Here is a 22,076-nt window from a genome sequence, read left to right on the forward strand (position 1 = left end):
AATTGTTAATTTATTAACCTAAGCATTACTATTGTGTGAATATGGACAAAAAAAATTACGCCCTTTTTTTGTGCGCAAAAGGGCTGTTTTCAGCTCGTTTTTTCATTTTTTTTTAATTTCTTTTTGTTTAGTTGTTGTTAATTTGTTAATTGTTTATTAGTTGCTTATTTAGTATTTGGTAATTGTTAGATTAGTTATTTCAATTGTTAGACGAGCTAATTATTTTTTTAGTTTTTGTTAAGCCAATTGTTTATTTGTTAATAATTTGTTAATTATTTGATTAGTTAGTTTCTCGCTTTATTTAATAATTATATGCTAATTAATTTTTTATTATTTGATTAGTTAGTTAATTGTTTATTTATTAATTATATGCTAATTTTTCGCTAGCTAATTGTTAATTTTTTTGATTTGTTAATTATTAATCTTTATATCTTTAATTGTTAATTTATTTATTTGCTAATTAGAAATTGAAAATCCTTAGTTTAGGATTCAATCCTTTGTATAATTTCTCGGTAAAAGATTACATAACTAATACTACGTATTAGACATTAATTAAAAAATAATGATTAATTTAAAATGCGTAAAAAATATACCACTTTAATCCTTACTTCATTTATTAATGATTAATTTAAAATGCCTAAAATAGATGGGACACCACCATGGAGCCGGGACCCTTCGACAACAGAGAGGTACTTTATCTACAGCATGAGCATAGGTCCCAGTATGTATGGGATGCACCGGTATCCTCTAGTAGAGTGGTCTGTACCCGTTTGGGGGAGTCAGCATGGGATATTCTAGAGGTTATTTCCCCGCATCCCCGTGTCATAGATATACTACATCGGGGCGGTATCTACCGGTGCATCAAGGTTGGTCGGCTTGAGCACGATAGGGCTCTAGTGACAGCTATGATTGAGCGCTGGCGACCGGAGACTCACACATTTCATCTCCGCATTGGCGAGGCTACCATCACCCTGCAGGATGTCGAGGTGATTCATGGTCTACAGATTGATGGACAGGCATTGTATAGAGTGGAGCCTCCGGAGATGCTGCCACATCGCCAGGAGATGGCTAGGCTCATTGGTTTCGAGCCTCTGCAGGGGGATATACGTGGACGGAGTCGGTTGTTGCGGTCCTCCCTCCATGCTCACTTGCGCCTCGTAGATCTGCAGCATCCGATTGGCGAGGCGACGCTACAGGCTGATGTTGACCGACGTGCTCGCTTATATCTTTTCATCATATTCGGGGGCATCATGTTCCCAAACACGTCGGGTGCGGATATGAGCATTAGGTATCTGCTCTTTATTGAGGACCTAAAGCAGCTGGGATGTTATAGTTGGGGCACCGCTGTCCTGGCTTACATGTACAGAGGATTTAATCGAGCCTCTATGGGCGAGAGGGTTGAGGTCGCTGCATCTAGTCCTCTTCTTCAGGTAATATATTTAAGTGTGTGTAGATAAAACACTAAATATATTTTTTCGAAACGACGACTGATAAATAATTTTTTTGATAACTATGACAGATATGGGTGTGGACTAGGTTGAAACCTTTTCAGCCCATAGCTGCTCACCCTCCCGATGACTATGTTGTTGAGGATATGCCATACACGCGGAGATGGTCGCGAGGCCGTACCAAAGGTGTGGAGACGCATCATGTCATTCTCCCATTTAGGGATCAGTTAGACCGCATGACGGCGCCTGAGTTAAGTTTTTTTTATTTAATATCAGTTTTTATATTTTTGTTAGTATTTTATTGTTAACTAGTTGAAATCCTCTTATAGGCTTTCATATGGACGCCGTATGATCAGATTTTGGGTCAGCTGCCGGCGTTTTGTAGGGCTGGTGAGCACATGTGGACTGCATGATGTCCATTAATCCATATGGACATAGTTGATCATCACGCACCCGATCGTGTATTACGGCAGTTTGGGCATGTGCAGAACATACCCGTGGCTACACATTGGGAGCACTACCACTACACCAGGGACGAGCGTTCGATCGACAATGCGGTATGGCGGGCGCGTATGCACCAGGAAGTCAATGCATGGAACGCGAGGATGACGACTCTCGAGGCGGTCGTACATGACACTCCGGTCCATGAGTACATGACTTGGTACATGCATATCACTCGCTCCTTGATTGCTAACCCCTCGACGCCGCGTCCTGATAGCCAAGGATATGCATCACTCTCAGGAGCGTACGAGGCGCTGTTAAGTTTATTCAGTCGTCGTCTTATTATGTATTAATTTATGAATTTATTCAATTCTTAAAATTTGCAAATATATGCAGCTACAGATGACTCTGATGATACGCCATGAGAGCATTCCCCTTACGGAGTCCAGCGACCCCGGGATAGCGGCATATGCGGCACGGATAGTTCATCTCACCGACACTGGTATGACACAGGCACAAGAGTGGCATCGTGTCGATGAGGCTGTACCAGAGGGTATTCCTGAGGGTGGTAGGGCTGATAGAGGCGGGCTGGCAGAGGTGGTCGGGCTGACAGAGGTGATTTGGCTGGCGGAGGTGGTCAGGCTGGCAGAGGTGATCTGGCTGGCAGAGGTGGTCGGGCTGGCAGAGGTCTAGTAGATGAGCCTGACGATATAGCCCGTCAGGCTCCGTCAGCTACAGATACCCCTTTTTTTTCCAGGCCGTCGACTTCACAGAGACCTGGATATACGCCAGAGATGTTCCCACATTATGACCCTTGGGCATCATTTCCGTAGGTGCCAGTTGGTGATCTACATATGGGAGGCAGAGATAAGGACTTGGATATTATTTTCGATGACTACTTTCTTCGTTCTACAGCCGGGCCTACGGCACCATCTACATCTCTGGCTCCGCGGGCCGCTCAGGAGCCCTCTCACATGCTATCTCAGGAGCCCGTCGACACATAGGTTTATTTTTTTACAATAAAATAATGTATTAATTAATTATTTTATTAATCTAAACTAAATTATTTACATGTATTATAGGTTCATTCTTCTGCGCCTGTGGACCCGTCTCCGCCTGTCCAGATTGACCAGTCTCTACCTCCAGCTACAGCTCTGGGTAGCGCTCAGGAGACAGTTGAGGAGACAGCTAAGGAGCCCTCTGACCAGCCATCTCAGGAGGCCGTCGACACACAGGTTTGTTTTTTTACAAAGAAATAATTTATTAAATAATTGTTTATATGTTATTTCATGTTTAGTTTATGAAACATTAAATTGTTTATATGTTATTTTAGGTTCATTCTTCTGCTCATGTGGTCCAGTCTCCTCCGATTTAGTCATCGCCTGAGGCATCTACAGAGGCTACTCAGGCGGAGACCGTCGCCGTCTCCCACAGGAAACATATTTTCACCAAGGGCCTGAAGAAGGGAAGAAAGGATGATCATAGCATAGATCATCATGTCATTAAGAGGAGGAGAGAGGATACTGATGATAGTGAGGGTGGTGGGTTGGCCTTAGGCATTAGGAGATTGTGTATTTGTAAATAAAATGTACATTTTATGTTAATATTATATATATTTTTGGGTATTATTTTTTTTAATGATAATTAGTTATTTTAGTATTTATTGTCGATTATTAATAACTCATGCGGCGTCCTAGATTAATTAAAACCCTATAAAATATGACAATTAAACTTAAAGATAACAAGTTTCCAAACTTACTTCGGAGCACTTACAACTCCTAAAACGACGATCCAAACATATATATATACTTGATGTAATGAGACAACATTATTGTACGCTAAAAAAAATATTAAGTTCTATATAAAATATTTATATTCCGACGTTTTGAAACGTGACTAATCTTCGGTCAAAGTACCAAAAAAAACTTAAAGATAACAAGTTTCCAAACTCACTTCGGAGCACTTTACAACCCCTAAAATGACGATCCAAACATATAGGTATACCTGATGTAATGAGCCGACATTATTGTACGCTAAAAAAGATATTAAGTTCTATATAAAATATTTATATTCCGGTGTTTTGAAACGTGACTAATTTTCAGTCAAAGTACGGAAAAAAACTTAATTTTCAGTTTGATTTCCAAAGAATAAAGGCTGGAGTGGGGTATTTGGCTCTTTTACGCACATATTTTGTGCGTAAAAGGAACTTTAGTGTAAAACTACACTTTGGTCCTTTTACGCACATAATCTGTGCGTGAAGTCTATTTACGTTCTTTTTTTTTTAATGGGTTATTTTGGTTCCAAAAATTTATTTTAGGGTAATAAAAGTCTTGGGCTCTGGTACAAAATAATAAAAATAAATTACTAATATTAGGTACTACAAGAACACGTATTTGTTGATTACTAAAGTCCAATGTGAAGACTGGTATTTTAAACAGTTGGTCAAAAACGAACAAAAATAGCAAGCCTTACACTGTGGGCGAATCTCCTTTCAATGGTTTTAAATTTGAAAATACACCCAAAGACCATATATGATTTCGGTCAGGAATCTTAGTAGTCCAGTTAGTTGACTACGTCAATTTTTATCTTGTTAGTGAGAGTTCGATTTCCTCCTCCAATTTTTCCTTTTCCTACCTCTATGTAATTAAAAAAAAAGTAAAAAAAAAAAAAAAAAATTGGTCCAACAACTTACAGAATAATAAATTGATTCCCAAGGAAGAAATTTATTTATCTTATGTTAATATGTGTATGGCTTTTTTTAACAAACCTTTGAAGAATGTGTACAACAAAATTGGCGGCTACTCCAGGTTCTATTTTATTTCTATGCCTAACAAAAGCTTGAATTTTCATGTTCTTTTTTTCCCCCCTCTAAATATGTCTTATCTTTGAAAGTTCTATATAACTTTTAAGTTTAAGTCAAGGGCCAAAAGGAATAAATTCACTGTTACGTTCTTCACCAATATGAAATTTTCCTTTTTGTTCATAATTGCAAGCAAACGAAACAAAAAAAAAACAGAGATAGGTGGAAATGGTATTGTAGTTAATGAAAATTAGCTGCATCAAGCATAAGCTTTTTTCCATAGTTAATATCTCTCGTGTAATCGTGTTAGGAGTCGAATATTTTTTCCTGAAGGACCCCTTTAACCCTTCTAATTATTATTATTGTTTTAGAAGAACAAGGAATGTTGTATAAACGAATTGTAATTAGGTTATTGTTCTGTTGAAAAAACAGTTCCTTTTTGATAATAAAAGAAATTTTATCAACCAAGTAACATTATGTACAAAGCCAAAAAAGACCTGAGCTGGACTGGACAAAAACAAAACACTTTGGGTCATTATCATTTGCCCCTATTTTGTGTTGGTCTTTAATTTTTATCCGTCATGACAAATAACTTTTTTATCGGATATAAGTTTATAATTTCGCATCATAATATTTCACAAGTTATATCGGAGTCCTTAAAGAATTTATGCGGCGCTAGACATAAGTTCGATTTTGAAGGGCAAAAGTTAAAGACCAACCCATTTGAAGGGCAAATCGTGCAATTTCTTCAAACACTTTAATAGGTCTTACATAACGTATGTATGTATTAATCGGGTCCAAAACAATTATAACACACACGAAATCCAAAAAGGATAATTTTGTGTTATAGTTATAGGGCTCAATACATATCCCCTTTAAACTTATCGGGATGTTCTATTTAGACTTTCAAACTAAGCCTTGTTCTAATCGAACACCTTAACTCCTAATTAAGTGTTCCACTTAAACACTTTCAGAATTTTTTTTTTTGCGTGTATTTTCATTCGTTTATGAGGTAGTTAAGTTAATCACATAAAATATGTCATCTCGTATTCGCCTCAATAAGTCATAAAATCTCAGGCATTCAGCTTGAGGTTGATGCGTATAATCAAACGGGATGACATATTTTGTGCGATTAACTTAACTACCTAACAGATGAATGAAAATACACGCAAAAAAAAAAAAAAAAATTGAACCTAAAATGTTTAATTAAAATATTTTATTAAGAGTTGATGTATTCAATTGAAACATGATTTAATTCAAGTGTCTAAATAAAATATCCTGACAAATTTAAGGGACTCATTGTGGGTTATTCCAAAAACATAAATTATAAAAACCAGGAGGAGAGAAAAGAAAAGGAAAAAACGGGGGCATAAGTGGTTGTACACTGCAAGGGGTGGTTTGGTTAATAAACAAGTTATCCTGGATTACTTAGTAGGCGTTTGGACGTGCAGTTTGAAACCATGAGATGAAATTAGCGTTTGGACATGCATTTAATCTAATTGGTTTGAAACCCCAAATCATCCAAAAAGGCACAATTTGGGATTTTATACTATGTTTTCAAAAAATTTAAATATAAAATTTGACCCGTAAGTTTATATTTTGTAAAAAAAATACCCATAAGTTGATAGATATTTTTTACAATTACTCCCATCAATCATTACCAATCTCATTAACTTCCACCAACCTTTATTTATGTCTACCAATCTCATTGTTATTCATGTTAAATTTTCGTTTTTTATTGAACTAAAGTTTGATCAATTGATGTTGTATTTTTTAGAAAGACTTTCTAGTAGCGTACTAATTTTGTGATGAACTATGACTTGCTCATTTGGTAAGATTGTATAAGAATTAAAATATTTTGATAGTTTTCACAACTTGTGGGGTTTTTATATCTATAAGATAAAATACAATTTAGCATATTCAAATTGCAAATGTCCAAATATGATTTCAAACCATACCATATCCAAACGACTCCTTATTCTGCGATTAATTATTTCATATTTTCACAGAGATAAAATAACATTATAATTCCCAAATAACTAGTTTTGGAATTACTTATATCACGATTTCATCCCAACCAAATATAAAATAAACTCATCTTAAATTTAATCCCGAAATTGTTTATTCCTTACGAACCCGGACACTTCAAAAACCACCGCATATAAGCAAAAAGAAGAAAAACAAAAAAGAAAAGAAAAGAAAAGAGCAGAATCCAACAAGAGGGGCGTAATTTCAACAACATTGAAGGGCAATTTGGTAAGTGGGATACCTATAATATTGAGCGTGTGGTTGCGGAAAAAGTTGTTGGGTGCACAATCGGAGAGACAAACAGAATCCGAAGAAACTCTCTTTCTGTCTCTCTCTTGTAAGTCTATGTAAATATTCATATAGATTCCCTTTTTTTATTTGATTTTTAAAGCAGAATCTAGTGTCGTTTGATTCTTAATGGTGCTTATTTTCTATGTAAAAGTAATTTTAAGTGATGTTGCCTAACAGGAACAAATGGCGTCAGATCCGAAAAATCATGCATTTGAGGAAGTCGCCAAACACAACAAGACCAAAGATTGCTGGCTTATCCTTAGCGGAAAGGTTAATTTTTTATTTTATTTTTAATCTTCTTATTCTGTTTTTTTTTTTGTATAAATTTGATTTTAGTTATTCGGTGATCTTGTTTATACCAGTTGTTATATTAATTGTTTGGTTATCTGGTAATCGAATCTGTTTGTTTTGTTAAGTTAACATATGTGGTAGTAAGTTTGGAATTATCGAATTGATAGTGATTCAGAATTTCGGTGATAGCTATGATTTGATCTAATTAGTTCTTTTTACAGTTCCTATTGAATTTCTTGTTTTGGACTCTTCTTTGCATCTGTTGGTGTTCAGTTGAAGTGATAATCAAATGGGCTGTGATAGAATCTCGAACTAAAACCTATAAAGTTCAAATCTTGGATCCGCCTCATATTGGAGAAGGATTAAGAGTTTGACTTTCCTTTCTGAAAAAAGGAGTTTGGTGGTCTGTGAATAGTAAATGTCGTTTCCACATGTTCATGAAGGCCATGTTGGTTAATATGAATGTAACTTGGGTAGATAATGTTGAATTAAACTTCGAGATTTCAGTCTTTCACCCTGGAAAACAGTAAAACAGGGGTAGTTGTTTATCTTATGTAGATTTGATGCAGAGAGGTTAGCACTGTGGAAAAAAGGGAGAGGGAAGTAGAAAGAAAGAACTTAAAAACTTATTTTATATAGTTGAGGAAAAGGACAGCTAATTTATGTTTTATTCCCCTCCTTTTTCCTTTGGATCTAAGCTGACCAGTCAATTGGTTACCAATTACTTTTGCTACGTTGAAAAAAAAAAAGAGTAGTATTACAAGTTTTAAGAGTCAGCTCATTTTATCAACCCAAATTCCGTGGCGCGGATATGAAAACAAGCATGTGGCACTGAACTTGCAAATCTGAAGTTCAGTATTTGCAAATAATGGTTTCGTCATTGTTATTTGCTAATAATGGACTTTAGCATTTCGTATACTGATGAAATATTATATAAAAAAGGATTGAGGGTATTTCAAGTAGAATAATGGTTTTCGCTCACAAAATTTCCAACTTCCTAGTGAAATTCATGTCCAAACTCTTTTCTTTTTCCTACTTCACGAAGAAGGTATTTGTTGAAAAATTGAAACACAAATTGCGGATCAGATTGCTTTTTTAAAATTTATACGACTTAACCTAAATTAGATCTTCAATCTTAATAGTATATAAACTTTAAGTATCCGTTATGTGTGTATAAATCTCTACAGCTTTGGGACCTGTTTTCTGTTAGAGGTGTTTTTTTTTTTCTAATAAGGTAAGATTTTATTGAAAAAAGTACCTAGATGGTTCAGAAATTTACAAAACAAAGAGAATCTAGGATAGCTGTTACAATCAACTCAGCATATCCAAGATCTCCAAGTACTGAAATATGTTTTCATCTACTCCTCCTTGCACCAAAAATATAAATTCTGTAAATATCTATTCTTCACAATAGAGATATGAGAACTTTTGCCTTCAAAATATCTTCTATTACTTTCCAACCAAATGTTCCACATGATGCAAAGAGGGATGGTTTTCCAGATCTTCTTCTTCCTTTTACCCACTTTCTGACTTTCCCAACCTTCTAGTAGAGCTCTTACGCTGGCATGACCCATTGTACTCCACAAATATTTAAAAAGAGATCCCATATCTGTCCAACCTGCTTACAGTGGAGGAAGAGATGATTTGTGGACTCGTGATCATTCTCACAAAGGAAACACCTACTGGATAAGATAAATCCCGGTTAGTTACTCGTGATGGTATAGGTTGCTCAATTCCAGGAGCTATTTTAATGATTCCACAATGGACTAAGATGGTTGGGTTCACCTTATCTCTATATCGTTGCTATGAAACGATGTCTGTCATTATTATAATAAGCAGAGTTCAAGTAGACCAATTTTATCTCATCTAGTCCATATTTTCCCTTCCCTATGACGGCATATGAACTTATGCCTGCGTATCAAATTGCTCTCAGGTGTATGATGTAACTCCATTCATGGATGATCATCCAGGTGGTGACGAAGTTTTACTTTCAGCAACTGGTAATACCTTGTTTCTTTCACTTATAGTTTGTTTATTTGGGCAATAAGTGTCAATGGTTTTTGTGTGACATGAATTCTGATCTTTGTTCTATTACCAACAGGGAAAGATGCAACAAATGACTTTGAAGATGTTGGCCACAGCGATTCTGCTAGAGAGATGATGGATAAGTATTACATCGGGGAAATCGACATGTCAACAGTTCCCCTAAAACGCGCTTATATTCCACCGCAACAAGCCGCATACAATCCAGACAAGACTCCAGAATTCATTATCAAAATTCTACAGTTCCTTGTACCCATCTTGATCTTGGGCTTGGCCTTTACAGTACGACACTACACCAAGGAGAAGTAATTTGAATCCAATCTGCATCAGGCCTCTTTTTATTCTTATTACTTGGTTGTTGAAAGAACACTTGATTTATCTTGTTTTAGTTCATTATCGCTGCAACAACTGAATGTGGTCATCAATTTTGTACTGTGCTTTACAATTGCTGTGTCTGATGCCTCTTGGAAACATTAGACTTGGCTTGTGTTTATTAGATATTTGAGAATATTTCTCCTTAATGTTAGATTTTTAAAACTTTCTTCTGGTCTGTTCGGGTTAATTTAGCTGAAACCAGCCTACTGAATTTGGGGGCAGCTGTAAGAATGGTTTCTTAGTTAAGGTGCATCCTTTTTCTTGCTCGTTAGCACTGCTTTTTTTATTGCAACTAGTGCGCTTAACTAATAAGATAGAAAGGGTCTTTCTCGCTTGTTTGAAGCCATATAAGGCTTTCTTCAATCGGCAAGCAAGGGGGTGTCTGCCACACCAACCCTTGTTGAGATAGACTCCAGTACAGTAGTAAGAAAAAGTCACTTAGTGAATCAGTGGATCACACACTTGGAGACAAGGACAGGGGCATGCCTTGAAAAAAAAAAAATCAGCTGCTTTCGATTCTCTGTCAACACATCCAACTCCTTTGTGTGTTCTGCGGAGTAGACTTTTTTAACTGCAAATTCAAGTATTACGAGGATGGCAGAACGAAAAAAACGTTAATAAGCAGCAGTCAACGTGATTAATAAGTCGGGAGGCAAATGCTAGGTGGTAGCCTTATATCAGCTGTCCGAGCAATTTGAATTTTAGAACAAACCAAAGATCTAAGTTCCGGTTATTTTTTCTTTTCATAATTGAAAAAGGTTCTTACATTATGCACTTTAGGTAAACTGCAAGGCAATGTGACACAGACTAACAACGCCTTAGGTAAAACATGGGACTGGCTCGACTTAATCAACAACTTTCGTCGATGCAAGTTAGTGATCATGTAAAGATACGTTAGTTCAAGTGTATATCTTTCACTCCCAACAGGCAATAAGATAACGTGAATGTAAAATTTAAAAAATGAATGCTTAATCTTCAAAAATATTGAAGACTAGAAACCTTAAGTGAAGTAGACTAATTTTCTATTAGACACATGCAACAAAACAAAACAAAAAAGAGAAGAAGATAAAAAAGGATCATAGCAAACGTTAATTAGCAACAAAAAGTGACAAAGTTTGGTGAAATCAGACAGGAACGAGAGTACGGTGATCCCTCCAAAGAAATGATCAGTATGCTACTTCCTATTAATAGCAATTAATTAATTTCAAAGGTTTTAGAGAAGTATACTAAAAACGAATACTTTTTGCATTCAAGAAACAAAGATATGCTTTTCTCATCCATGATATTAATAGCTTTTCACACTCAATATGATATTGACAGGAAAACCATGTCAAAGTTGTTACTCAATCTGAATACAAGGAAATTCCAGTTGCAAGCAAGTGTATCTTAAGAAGTGTGTTATAGTGTCCTAGAAGCTCTATTTTCCCTATAAATACCATCTAGTTCATTGAATAAAGTTGTAAAACAATCCTTCCCCAGAATTACTATTCAAGATTGTGAATTAACAGCAAATTATATCACTATTGTATAGGTATGTATATATATGCATAATATAGGTATATTTAGTATAAACTATACACTACCTATACATTGTGTACATAGTTTGTAAATTAAATGGCCAAATGGTTTGGCAGTAATTCAAAAGAGGTGAGGAAATATAAACATTTAAGTATTCTTTTTCTGGAATAAAAATGGATGGATCGGGTCAGGTAGGGGAGCAGCTTTAAGGAAAGTAGGATTCTAATTTGGGACCAGGTTCTACATTAGTATTCTAACTAGGGAAAAGGGGCAAATATCCCTTCAACTTTGCGAAATGGAGCGGATATATCCCTCGTTAAAAAAGTGGGGCAAATATACCCTCGCCGTTATACAAATGGTGCATATTTGTCCTTTTCTTAACAGACCTATATTTAATGAATTAAAAAATTATTTACCTTTATTTTTCAATTAAAAATTGTAATGTGGCTTTTAAAAAATTAAAAAAAAAATATTCATCATCTTCATGTTAACCCATTTGTAAATCTCCATCAAAATCACTCAAAACTTCAACAAATTATCCCAAATTTTAGGTATGACCTTCTCAAGACATTCCGATCTTTTGAAATAAACACTCGTTCGAAAAGAAGCTCGCTTGCGGAAATCCGAAATTTTGAACTTGAGCATGGCTGACAATGAACTTAAAAACACATCATCCTTTTAAACGTTCTTCTTTGATACAATTGTGGTAACTGCCTGCCTTGAAGCCACCATAAGCTGCAACAGAACTTTCTCCATTTTCTTTGCTACTCAAACCTACTCAAACTCTCTTCTTCAATCTGTTGAAGCCTCCAAAAACATTGGCTGAATAGGTGTAATATTTATTTCTTGTTTGCACTCACTGATGAACTTTCTTCATTATCAGCCATTGAAGGAGCTTGAAGTTCAAAGTTCAAAATTTCGGATTTTCGCAACCGAGCTCCTTTTCGAACGAGTATTATTTCAAAAGATTGAGAATGTCTTGAGGAGTTCATATCTGAAATTTGGAATAATTTGGTGAAGTTTTTGAGTGATTTTGATGGAGATTTATAAATGGGTTAACATGAAGATGATGTACAATTTTTTTATTTTTGATTTTTTTAAAAAAAATTAAAAAGCCACATTGCAATTTTTAATTGAAAAATAAAGGTAAATAATTTTTTAATTCATTAAATATAGGTCTGTCTAGAAAAGGGCAAATATACACCATTTGTATAACGGCGACGGTATATTTGCCCCATTTTTTAACAAGGGGTATATCCGCTCCATATAGCAAAGTCGAGGGGTATATTTGCCCCTTTTCCATTCTAACTATGAAAAAAAAACTGTCACACCATCAATTCTTTAAGATGACCGTCGAAGTACAAAATTGGCAGAAACAAGTTCATTCCAGAGCCCATTTGATACCTGATCCGAAGTAACCTTTCTGGATTGTGAAAGACGGTAAGTTACCAATTTCGTGAAACTTAATCCTAATGCAACATTCCACATATTTAAGAGCTCTTGTGGCACAGTGATGTTTTTGACCAGCTGCTGCTATAGAGCTCGGAAGAGCATAAATATTCTGCAGCTGCATCAGAGTTTTGCATGTCATATAAAAACACCATTTAAGATTTCAAATGCTCATGATATAGCTATTGCTTTGATGATTACGAAGTCAAATTTTCCAGTTCACCAAAGTCACAAACCAACCAGTGCGTGAGAAGGGGCAAGCTATTCTATCACCCACAATCCCATCTCCATGTTCAAAGAGAACACTCGAAACGGAGCCCCATTTTCCTGGGGGAGGTTGGGCAACAGGAGATAAAATACTCCAAATAAAAGCCATCTTAGGAGCATTAACAAGAGAACCAAGTTAAAAATTCAATATCAAGCATGGTACACCTAACAGGCTTCCAGCGAATTGCTACACTGAATTCAAGCAATTTGCAAGCCTGTATTTAGGAGAAAGTCACATAAGTTATTTCCTAAGTGCAGATTCTTTTGACATTTGCATGTTCTTTAGCAAAAGAAAAGCACCAGCACTCCTTGACCGTAAGCTGTCTTCAGGTAGAGCAGTTCTTCGTGTGTACCAGAGATGCATGCAGTGTTTAGTAGCATCATCCCACAAAATAACGTTGGAGCAGCAAAGAGAATAAATTAGTGTAAAGTCTTGGAAAGCACCATAACAAAGATGTCTATACCTTAGCATGGAGAGTGACTACCAAGTCATGGGCATCATCTAGAAGCTTCCATACATCTAGTTGACCAGACATGCTCTGACACTCCCTTAAAATTTCATCCATGCTACTGTACTTCTCTATGATCTGTTTCCTCCGTTGCAACACAGATGCTGCAATTGCATAAAGCAAGAGATCATCTGTTGGTGGGGCACGCAGCCTAATCCTACTCCAGGCAGATTTCCCAATCCCAGCCCTAATAGCAGCCTGATCTGCCCACATTACCTCCCACAGGCAAAGTGTTTGCTCAAAATTTAATTCTCTCCTGAAAAGAACTACCACCATTCTGTACACAAAAAAGCAATCCTCTGCTTGGAGCTTCTCCAAGTGTCGATAGAGATGTGAATCCTTTTGTTTGATGATCTTAGAAATAATGTTCAGCTGTCTCCTGATTCCAACCTCATCAAGCCTGAAGTTATGCCGAGCCTTCGTCATGAAACCAACAAAGCACCAAAAAGCTTCATGGTCCTCTGTCATTACAGTAATAATTGGTGAAAGCAAATCGCTCATTCCCTGGCAATAGCCAATTTCGGGGTCATATAGCGCATAGGCTTCAAGAATGGAGACTAACCGAGCAGCATGCAGGATCCTAGGGGGCTCTAGGTGTTCATAGTCCTTCAACCCCACAGCCTCTGCTAAACGGTGTGCCCTGCTTTCTGATACAACAGCTTGAGATGGGGAGTATGCTATCCATTCGGCATTAGCACGAATCGCATCAAGCCGAATTATTCGTTGCCATGTAGCAAAATCTTCTGCACTGCAGGGCCGTGACTGAACTTCTGTCTTTGAAGAAGAAGAGTCCTCCTTAGAGGTCACTTCAGCAGTATTCTCATCCATGCTTTCTGCGGAGGGGACAGTTTGACTGATATCAGGATCTGCAGAGGAATCTGAGTCTGATGACTCGGAGTCAGAGACATCAATTGGCTCCGTCACTCTTTTGGAACTGGAAATATCATCTGCTATTGTACCACCGGGATTATCAGAATCCTCGACATATGTGCTCCTGTCCTCACTGGAGAGAGATTCCCGGGCAGTAACAACATCTTCATAGTCGGGGGAATCCATCCCTTCAGTGATATTTCCTTCACCATCACTTCCCATTCCACCAGTCTCCCTCATTTTAAAAGTCCCACTCCGTTTCAGCAGTCTGCGACATTCTCTACGAAGGCTCTCATACTCCCTCCTGCAATACACAGATTAACTACACTAGTAAGGAGTATGAATCACGCAGTCAAAGGGTAATTGGAACAAATATTAACAAGGATAACTATGACCAGTCAACCGAATACACACGAATCCTCCTCATTTTTACAAGATAAAAATGAAGGACTTTGTTGTATCTCAATCCCTTTTTTGGGGCTAGGGAGGATCAAGTATCTGGTATTAGGATCAATTATCTGGTTATAATACCTCTTCTGATTTCTTATACAATCTCTTTCTTCTTGAGAGCTGTTCAACTCATAGCTGCAGAGAGACATAAAGTAAATCAATTTAACTGTAACCAAAGCATTCACTGTATAGAAATAAGGGGAAAAGGCAACCGCAGTCACAGAACTACTTCTGACAAATAAAGAAATGCCGAAGTGTTTGCATTGTCACAGACCTTGACCCAAAGTAATTACACAGATGCAGAAGCCAGGGAAACTGCTCTTAAGGCCTCATTTGGGTGAAGGATGCATTAAAGAATAAGTGATAAACCATACAAAGGTGTACTCATTTCTTAGCCAATTTAGGTATCTCATTTTGTTTAGACTTCAGACAGGACTATTAAGGTAAATGCTGCAATTTATGACGCATATTTTAATAAATTGGGCCCAGGATATGGCAAAAAAGTGGGTTTAAAAGTAGAGATAAAGTTGACTTCTCGAATATCTTCTTAATATTACAATAGAGAGAGTTTTGAAAAGTGCAAGGGAAAAAGCAACCCTTCGAGGGAAATCGACAGATGTGGGCTAGCCAAAATAGAAAATATGACATTCTTCACCAAGATGTTCCAAAAGTTTTTGCAGTTAATAGAATCATTTTGACTAATAAGCACTTTTTCATCAAAAGCTAAGATTTGGCCTAAATTTAAATGCCTTCTAATACACTTTCTCAATCTATCAAAGCAAATCATTAAATTCCGATTTGAGGTTTACTTGGTTAACTAAATACTAAGCATAATTTGAAAAATAACTGCAACAAACAAACACATGATGTTTTGATATAAAAGAAATTTCACATTATATAAATTTTAAAGCAGTACAGTTCCTGCGAGTACTATATAGGAAATACTTATGTAAACGTTACGACACTCCCAGAGGGAACTAAAACCCTCTTAAAACAATGCCCATCTGTCACTTCAGGAAGTACATAGATCTACATGGTAAGGGTAAAAGGATCCAGAACCTAGATTGTCAAGAGGATGTGTTTAAAGATTGACAAAGGATTAGAGTACTGGTCCCAAGCATCACCATTTCAGAAGTAGACACTACATCTGAATGAAGCACATGGGACATAGTTATTACATAAAATTAAGGGGGAGCATACAGAGATGACTTTTATCAGTCACTGAGAAGTGAATGTCCATATGATAAATTATTATTCATAACATAATATAACTCCCCTGCCATGTCCTGTGGAAATTAAACAACTACAATTGGCTAATCAAAATAGAAGAGAACAAGAGAAAAGAAGCAAATATCTAATTTCTCCTAAAAAGGAGAAGAAAACAAGCAAAACTCAGATTATCAATCTTAAAAAGAGAAATATTACACGAGAAAGAAATACTTACACTCCCAGGAGGAATGGCCAAACCTCAGCCCTGATACTTGGGTCAACACCCTACATGAAAGGGCCAATAGATTAGTCAACATACTTACTCTTCTTTGGAAAGCAGGGAAGAGAAAGTGTGATGTTAAAACTTTCTATTGCCTTCTTTAGTTGTAAAAAGGGAAGAGTTGGATGGTTTTCACTAGGGCACACAAAAAAAAAAAGATTCTCTTCCTCTTGGAAGACAGAAATCTGAAAATTTTGAAAAAAGTTGGGTAATTCACGAATTCCTTGGGTACCAAACAGGACAGAATGATTTTTCTCCACCTTCCACTGCCCCTTAAACCACACAATGGAAATGAACTAATATTTTCTTTTCCCTTTGACTTTGAGAAAAGTCTAGATTAAAAATTAATGAGTCGGGCAATCCAACTTCTCTTCGCGTTCTTATGTCCAGACAAGAGGGAATGGGGTTTCTCAACCCAATCTTATGTATTCCTTTAACCAAGCAAGGGAAATGAAATCATTTTATCTTTCATGTTCCTCTTTCTGAACCTACCCCTTTCACTCCGAACTTCCCAAACAAACCTTTTGAGGTTTGATTAGCCTGATAATCTTTTTGTACATTGAAATAAGAAAGATACAATTCTAAAAATTTAAGGTGGGCCAGAAACTCACTCCGCTACGGACTTTCTTTAGAAATTTAATTCCACCATCACGAAATTTTCCTTCTGGTGTGAAAAGGCTTTTCCACTGTTGGGGTGCAAGAGCACGTTTTCTTTTTCTACGAGACCATGGTGATTTGAGATGACCTCTGAAACAAATCATAAGCATGATTAAGAATTTTGGTGAACAAGAAATGCATGTCAAGGTAACACTATATCGGGGTAAAAACAGCAGCAACTCAAATTAGAACCATCAGACAAGACAGATATTCGGCATGATTAGAAATTTCACATCACTTCAAAACAAACACACTCTAGAAAACGAGAGCTTTGCAAAGGTTAACCATCATGACAATAATAAAATAAAAGTAGTAGGGAAACTGCAACCGAGAATGATAAAAGAATAAAAACAACAGGCAAGACCACAAGGTCACAACCACAAAATAAAGTGTTGAAGGTAAGAACTTATGCAAGAAGTTGCAAGATGCCAAGATGCATAGAGTTCAACAAGAAATTAGTACATCACGTAACTGCTAAATAGAGAACATAATCTATCCGTGAGACTATCTCTGGCAGATGTGGTTTAGCAGCAGTATAAGCAGGCTATTCATGATTCACTGTTCAAATCAAGATATCCCAGCACACGGCCCTCCTAATTAGATCCAAATAACATTTTCACTAAGAAACCCTGCAGAATCTAGGGGTGAGACTGCATTGTAATGAATCGTACTATTTTTCTACTTTAATCTCAATCTAATAGGACTGCGGCGGCGTCATGCTAAATCATCACAATATGCTAAACATTTACCAACACAACTAAATTAAGAAAACTTTCACCATTGGGAACATTAAATTTTAAGCAAAAACATAAGGAAAAGATCACTTAGAAACGCTGCTGAACATCCCATCCCACTGTTAACAAGCCTACCCATTCAAACAATATCCAAATTTCACAGATTGTAACTTAAGAGTGAGAGTGTGAGACCCTGACATAGAAGCTTAAAACTGACATCAACTACATTAGAAATTCCCTTTCAACCGGTGAAACCTCACCCCAAAAGAACAACAACATACCCAGTGTAGTCGGGGTCTGGGGAGGGTGTGTATACGCAACCTTACCCCTACCTTGTGAACGTAGAGAGGCTAATAGACCCTCAGCTCAAGTAAATCCACGCCCCAAAGCCCTCCAAATAAAAATATATATAACATCCCTGTCCTAAGAAAGTTGGAGGAAAGTCACATCTTTTATACACTTAGTTTATCATCATAAACACATAGTTGTAAGACTTTGTGAAATATAAAACATGGTCAACCTACTTGTGTTAAAGAAAAGAAGGAGAAACCAGCAAAATCGTAGCTTTCAGAATTTGTGATCAAGTAAGCAGACAAATATAGAAAATACAGTCCACATAGATTCAATAAACAAATGCTATCACCTTTTAACAGTCTCCACCTTTATCTAATATAAATCAAATATATTACCATGACTTGTTCAAGGAATAAATCCACCAACAAAACTATTCATAAAAATCAAATCTAGATAAAAAAAAAATATAGCAGCAAAACGAATAATTTAACAAAACATAATAGGACTGAGATTGAGCAATGGTTTGAAGAACTAAACTATAGCACTGGATCACATCCTAGTAAGAGATAAGAGGACCTAAGATCGGATCTGAATGAACTAACTATGCTTACAAAAATGGAAAGATGAATGAAATGGAACAGTTATAGAAAGTGAGAAGCAGATCGACTCACCGATTAGAGGAAGAAGAAGAAGCTGGTGAGGAAGCAACAACGAATAGAACTGATCTCAAATGAATCCACGACGATGACGACGACGACGATGACGGTGATGATGAAGATGGTGAAGAGGAATTTGAAGATGACGAAGTCTGACTTCGTCTTAGAGCTCTCATCTACTACTCTCTGTGGAATAAAGGACGACAAAAGAAAAGGAAAAAAAAAAGATCTACTCTACAGAGATTTCTTTCTAGGGTTTCAAAAACTCCGGCAACGTAAAAAACACTTTTTTTTTTGTTTTTTACCTAGTAGTGTAGAAAAGGGCGGCGGCCAAGGCGAGACCGGCCAAGGCCGTGACAGCAAAAGCTATACCGGCATTAGAAGGTTGTTGACGTTCCATCCAACCACCCCCAACGCCGCCGATGAATACTCCACCCAGTTTACTGATTTTTGTGCTGATTGATTCAACAACATTAGGTCCCACCACCGATGTGAAGAAGAGAACAAGCATGGAGATTGTGAGAGATGTGAATCTGCAATAATGACGATATTGCCCCTAAGCTGCTCCTGTTGCTCTACCGTGTCGATTAGATTTTCCACCATAACCAACTCTAAACCTTCCCCTTCTTCTCAACTGCTTTTTGCTTTTTCTTTTTCTTTTTCGGGGACTGTTTGCGCTTTTTCTTTTTTCTTTTTCTTTTTTACTTTGGTTTTGTTGCTCTTCTCATGAGTCTCTATCTATCTACTCAGTGTGTGCGCTCTCTTTCTTTCTTTGATTTGATCACTACTGCGAGAGCGTCCTAGTGGGTTTTTTTTTTGCGTGTGTGTGTGTGTGTCTATTTCTCTTTTTTATTGTAGTAAGGATAGTGGGGCTAGAGAGAGAAAGCACTTGCCCCCTTCTCTCTTCTACCTTTTGCTTTTGGTCTTTTTAATTGTAAACATTGTCATTTGACAAAGTGTATAAGATTAAATACTCCCACAGTCCTATATTATTTATCTACTTTTCTATTTACACATCCTTTAAAAATTCATAAATAAAAATATATTTTTACTGCGTTACTCTTGTCTTTCTCCAATTAATTACACTCTAATCAATATTAGTTATTTCAAAAAATAATTAATTTTAAGAGCAAAATAGGAAAAACTTAATTAATTTTATCTTGATTTTGTAAATGGACAAATATTTTGGGACGGACATTTATTGTAATGTGGACAACTAATATGGGACGGAGGAAGTACTAAATAAAGTGTATTGGTAATGCTAGGATTATCTTTTATCGACTGTTTGGTTTGTTGTAGTATTAAATTACTAGAATGCTTTGGAATAGAAATAGTACTAGTATTAGTTATACATAGGTTTGCAATGTATAAGAATAGTATTGAATATGATATGTAACTAATATAGGTATTAGTAGTTATACATAGGTTGAAAAGCACTACCAAACAAGAGAGTATAAATATTGAAGTTAATACATGTATTATTTTTTCTAATACATCCTACCAAACGTCATATGTATTATACCCCAACGAAATGCATAGATAGTTTCTTTAGGTTGTCATCAATGATCAGTTAAATACTTTTAACATTTCAAGTGATCATATAGACCTTTAGTCGTTAGCATTGGCCTTGTTAACACTACGTCTGTGAGATCACCTGCAGAGAACTCACTCGTTCCATGAGAAACATCTGTGTCAAGCAAAAGTGTTTGTATGATCACTTGAAAAGTTAAGGTGTTCAACTTATCGTTGTTGACAACTTAAAGAGGTTATCTATGTATTTCTCATATTGCACCCTCTTAAGTTGCTTCGAGATACATCTTTTCCATGGGTTTGTCGATCCGAAATTTAAAACTTATGAGTTCCCATCGAAGAATAAGTGATGACGCAATAACTAAGTACTACTATTAAGAGTAAAAGAAAAGAGGAGAATAGGTACTGCACTCCAGATACCCCCATTCAGCTGCCTACTACCCTTCTACCCTAATCCTCAACCTCCGTACCTTAGATAGGTCATGTTCCTAGTCAGTTGAAGTTGTGTCATGTCCTGTCTAATCACCACCTCCAGTTCTTTTTCGACCTACCTCTACCTCTACCTCTCCTAACTCCTGCAACAGCCAACCTCTCGCACCTCTTAACTGGCTCATCGTCACCACTTCTCTTCACATGCCCAAACCATCTCCGTCTTACTTCCCTCATCTTGTCCTCCACTGATGCCACACCCACCTTGTTCCGTATAACTTCATTCCTAATCATATATGTTAACCTTCCTACTTTTGTACGTTAAGCATCTTCGTGAATTAGTGGTTATAGATTTGGAGAGCGGAATTATCTTCGAGGTATTATAAGATTAGATGTGTTCATCTTGAGTATACAAAGGTTTAAGTTCATATTTGACATGTGTTGGAAGGATTGGAGGATGAACGAATCGAAAAGAATACATTTCGTCGGATTTTGAGTTTAGAAGAAAAAATACAGACCATATATCAAAAATTCGGACCGTACTTTGGAATACGGTCCGTACTTCTCTTGGCAGAAAGGGAAAAACTTTTGTTGGGAAATAAAATCCATATATACGGAACCAACATAAAATACGGCCAGTATTTTCTAGCCATATTTTATGTCGGTTCCGATTTTTTATATATATATATTTCGTATACTCCTCATTTTATCTTATTTTCTTCACTTCCCCTGACCTCGAACCTTCTAGAAAACCCTCTCTAACATATCTAATCAATTCCTAAGTGAAATCAAGGATCAAAAGAGAAGATCAAGTGCTAAAGGTTTCCAAAGTATTGTTGAAACTTGTTTCTCCTTCTTGTAGAAGTTTTGGAGGATACTTCAAGGTGAAGTAATCTTGGAATTGAAGTGTTCTTGGGCTCTTAAGTAAGATTCCATCTTATTTCTATGTTTATGAGTTTATATGATGGTTATGCTAGGTTTGGAGGGAAAGAAGTTGGAGGGAAAGGTGTTGGAGGGAAGGTTCAAATATGAACTTGAGTTTATTTTGAGATATAATCTAACTTGAGTCATGTTGTTAATGTGTTTTTGAGCTAAAATCTTGTCGTAAGGACAGTAGTTGGTGTCGAGATTGTATTGAGGATGTTATACTTGGTATGATTGGAAGAAGAAAGTGAATAAGTGTCGTATACAAAGCGTATGTTGGGTCGTTTTGATGTTTATCTTGGAGTGAGTAGTGATGTGAAATTAAAGAGACTTATATGAGGTTGTTGTTGTGTTGTTGGTTGTTAGGTGTGCTGTAGTGACTGTGAAGTTTGGAGTACTAGTCCGACAGATTCGCTATGGGATTGTGTTGACGACTTAAGGTATGTTAAGGCTAACTTTCTTTCTTTTGGCATGATCCTCATGAACAAAACGTAAACGTAATGCTACCCATAATGATTCCATTCTTAGCAGCTAGAGATGTCCTATGTTGATTCATGTTCTAATGATATTGTTCATAGTAAAT

The 22,076-nt window shown here is 36.5% G+C and overlaps 2 protein-coding genes across 3 annotated transcripts; one reads left to right on the plus strand and one right to left on the minus strand.

Annotated features, from left to right (window-relative positions):
* The first annotated feature begins 6,900 nt into the window (after positions 1 to 6,900).
* LOC132632135 (cytochrome b5) lies at positions 6,901 to 9,863 on the plus strand. The gene is made up of 4 exons (XM_060347975.1): positions 6,901 to 7,054; positions 7,186 to 7,278; positions 9,233 to 9,299; positions 9,401 to 9,863. The coding sequence occupies exons 2-4, from the start codon at positions 7,192 to 7,194 to the stop codon at positions 9,649 to 9,651; spliced, it is 405 nt and encodes a 134-aa protein (XP_060203958.1). The 5' UTR covers positions 6,901 to 7,054; positions 7,186 to 7,191; the 3' UTR covers positions 9,652 to 9,863.
* A 2,975-nt stretch (positions 9,864 to 12,838) lies between these two features.
* Positions 12,839 to 19,530, minus strand: LOC132632134 (rab GTPase-activating protein 22-like). Of its 2 annotated transcripts, none has more exons than XM_060347973.1 (5): positions 18,916 to 19,530; positions 16,881 to 17,016; positions 16,225 to 16,274; positions 14,862 to 14,915; positions 12,839 to 14,634 (listed from the first exon to the last, which is right to left on the minus strand). In XM_060347973.1, exons 1-5 carry the CDS (start codon positions 19,119 to 19,121, stop codon positions 13,410 to 13,412), a joined length of 1,671 nt encoding a protein of 556 aa, XP_060203956.1. In that variant the 5' UTR covers positions 19,122 to 19,530; the 3' UTR covers positions 12,839 to 13,409. The 2 variants fall into 2 exon arrangements, with proteins under 2 accessions (XP_060203956.1, XP_060203957.1); XM_060347974.1 differs by having other exon boundaries at positions 18,626 to 19,057.
* Between the last annotated feature and the right edge of the window lie 2,546 nt (positions 19,531 to 22,076).

This window comes from Lycium barbarum, chromosome 3 (assembly GCF_019175385.1).
Source record: "Lycium barbarum isolate Lr01 chromosome 3, ASM1917538v2, whole genome shotgun sequence".
In the NCBI taxonomy this organism is placed as follows: domain Eukaryota; kingdom Viridiplantae; phylum Streptophyta; class Magnoliopsida; order Solanales; family Solanaceae; genus Lycium; species Lycium barbarum.

Excerpts from the sequence above, each read along its gene's own strand:
- LOC132632135 (XM_060347975.1), top strand. The coding sequence starts at position 7,192 with ATGGCGTCAGATCCGAAAAATCATGCATTTGAGGAAGTCGCCAAACAC. Across the intron at positions 7,279-9,232 it reads GGCTTATCCTTAGCGGAAAG|GTGTATGATGTAACTCCATT; the intron begins GTTAATTTTTTA and ends AATTGCTCTCAG. Across the intron at positions 9,300-9,400 it reads AGTTTTACTTTCAGCAACTG|GGAAAGATGCAACAAATGAC; the intron begins GTAATACCTTGT and ends TATTACCAACAG.
- LOC132632134 (XM_060347973.1), bottom strand. The coding sequence starts at position 19,121 with ATGCTTGTTCTCTTCTTCACATCGGTGGTGGGACCTAATGTTGTTGAA. Across the intron at positions 17,017-18,915 it reads GCCCTTTTCTACACTACTAG|AGGTCATCTCAAATCACCAT; the intron begins GTAAAAAACAAA and ends GATTTGTTTCAG. Across the intron at positions 16,275-16,880 it reads TAAAGAAAGTCCGTAGCGGA|GGTGTTGACCCAAGTATCAG; the intron begins GTGAGTTTCTGG and ends CCTTTCATGTAG.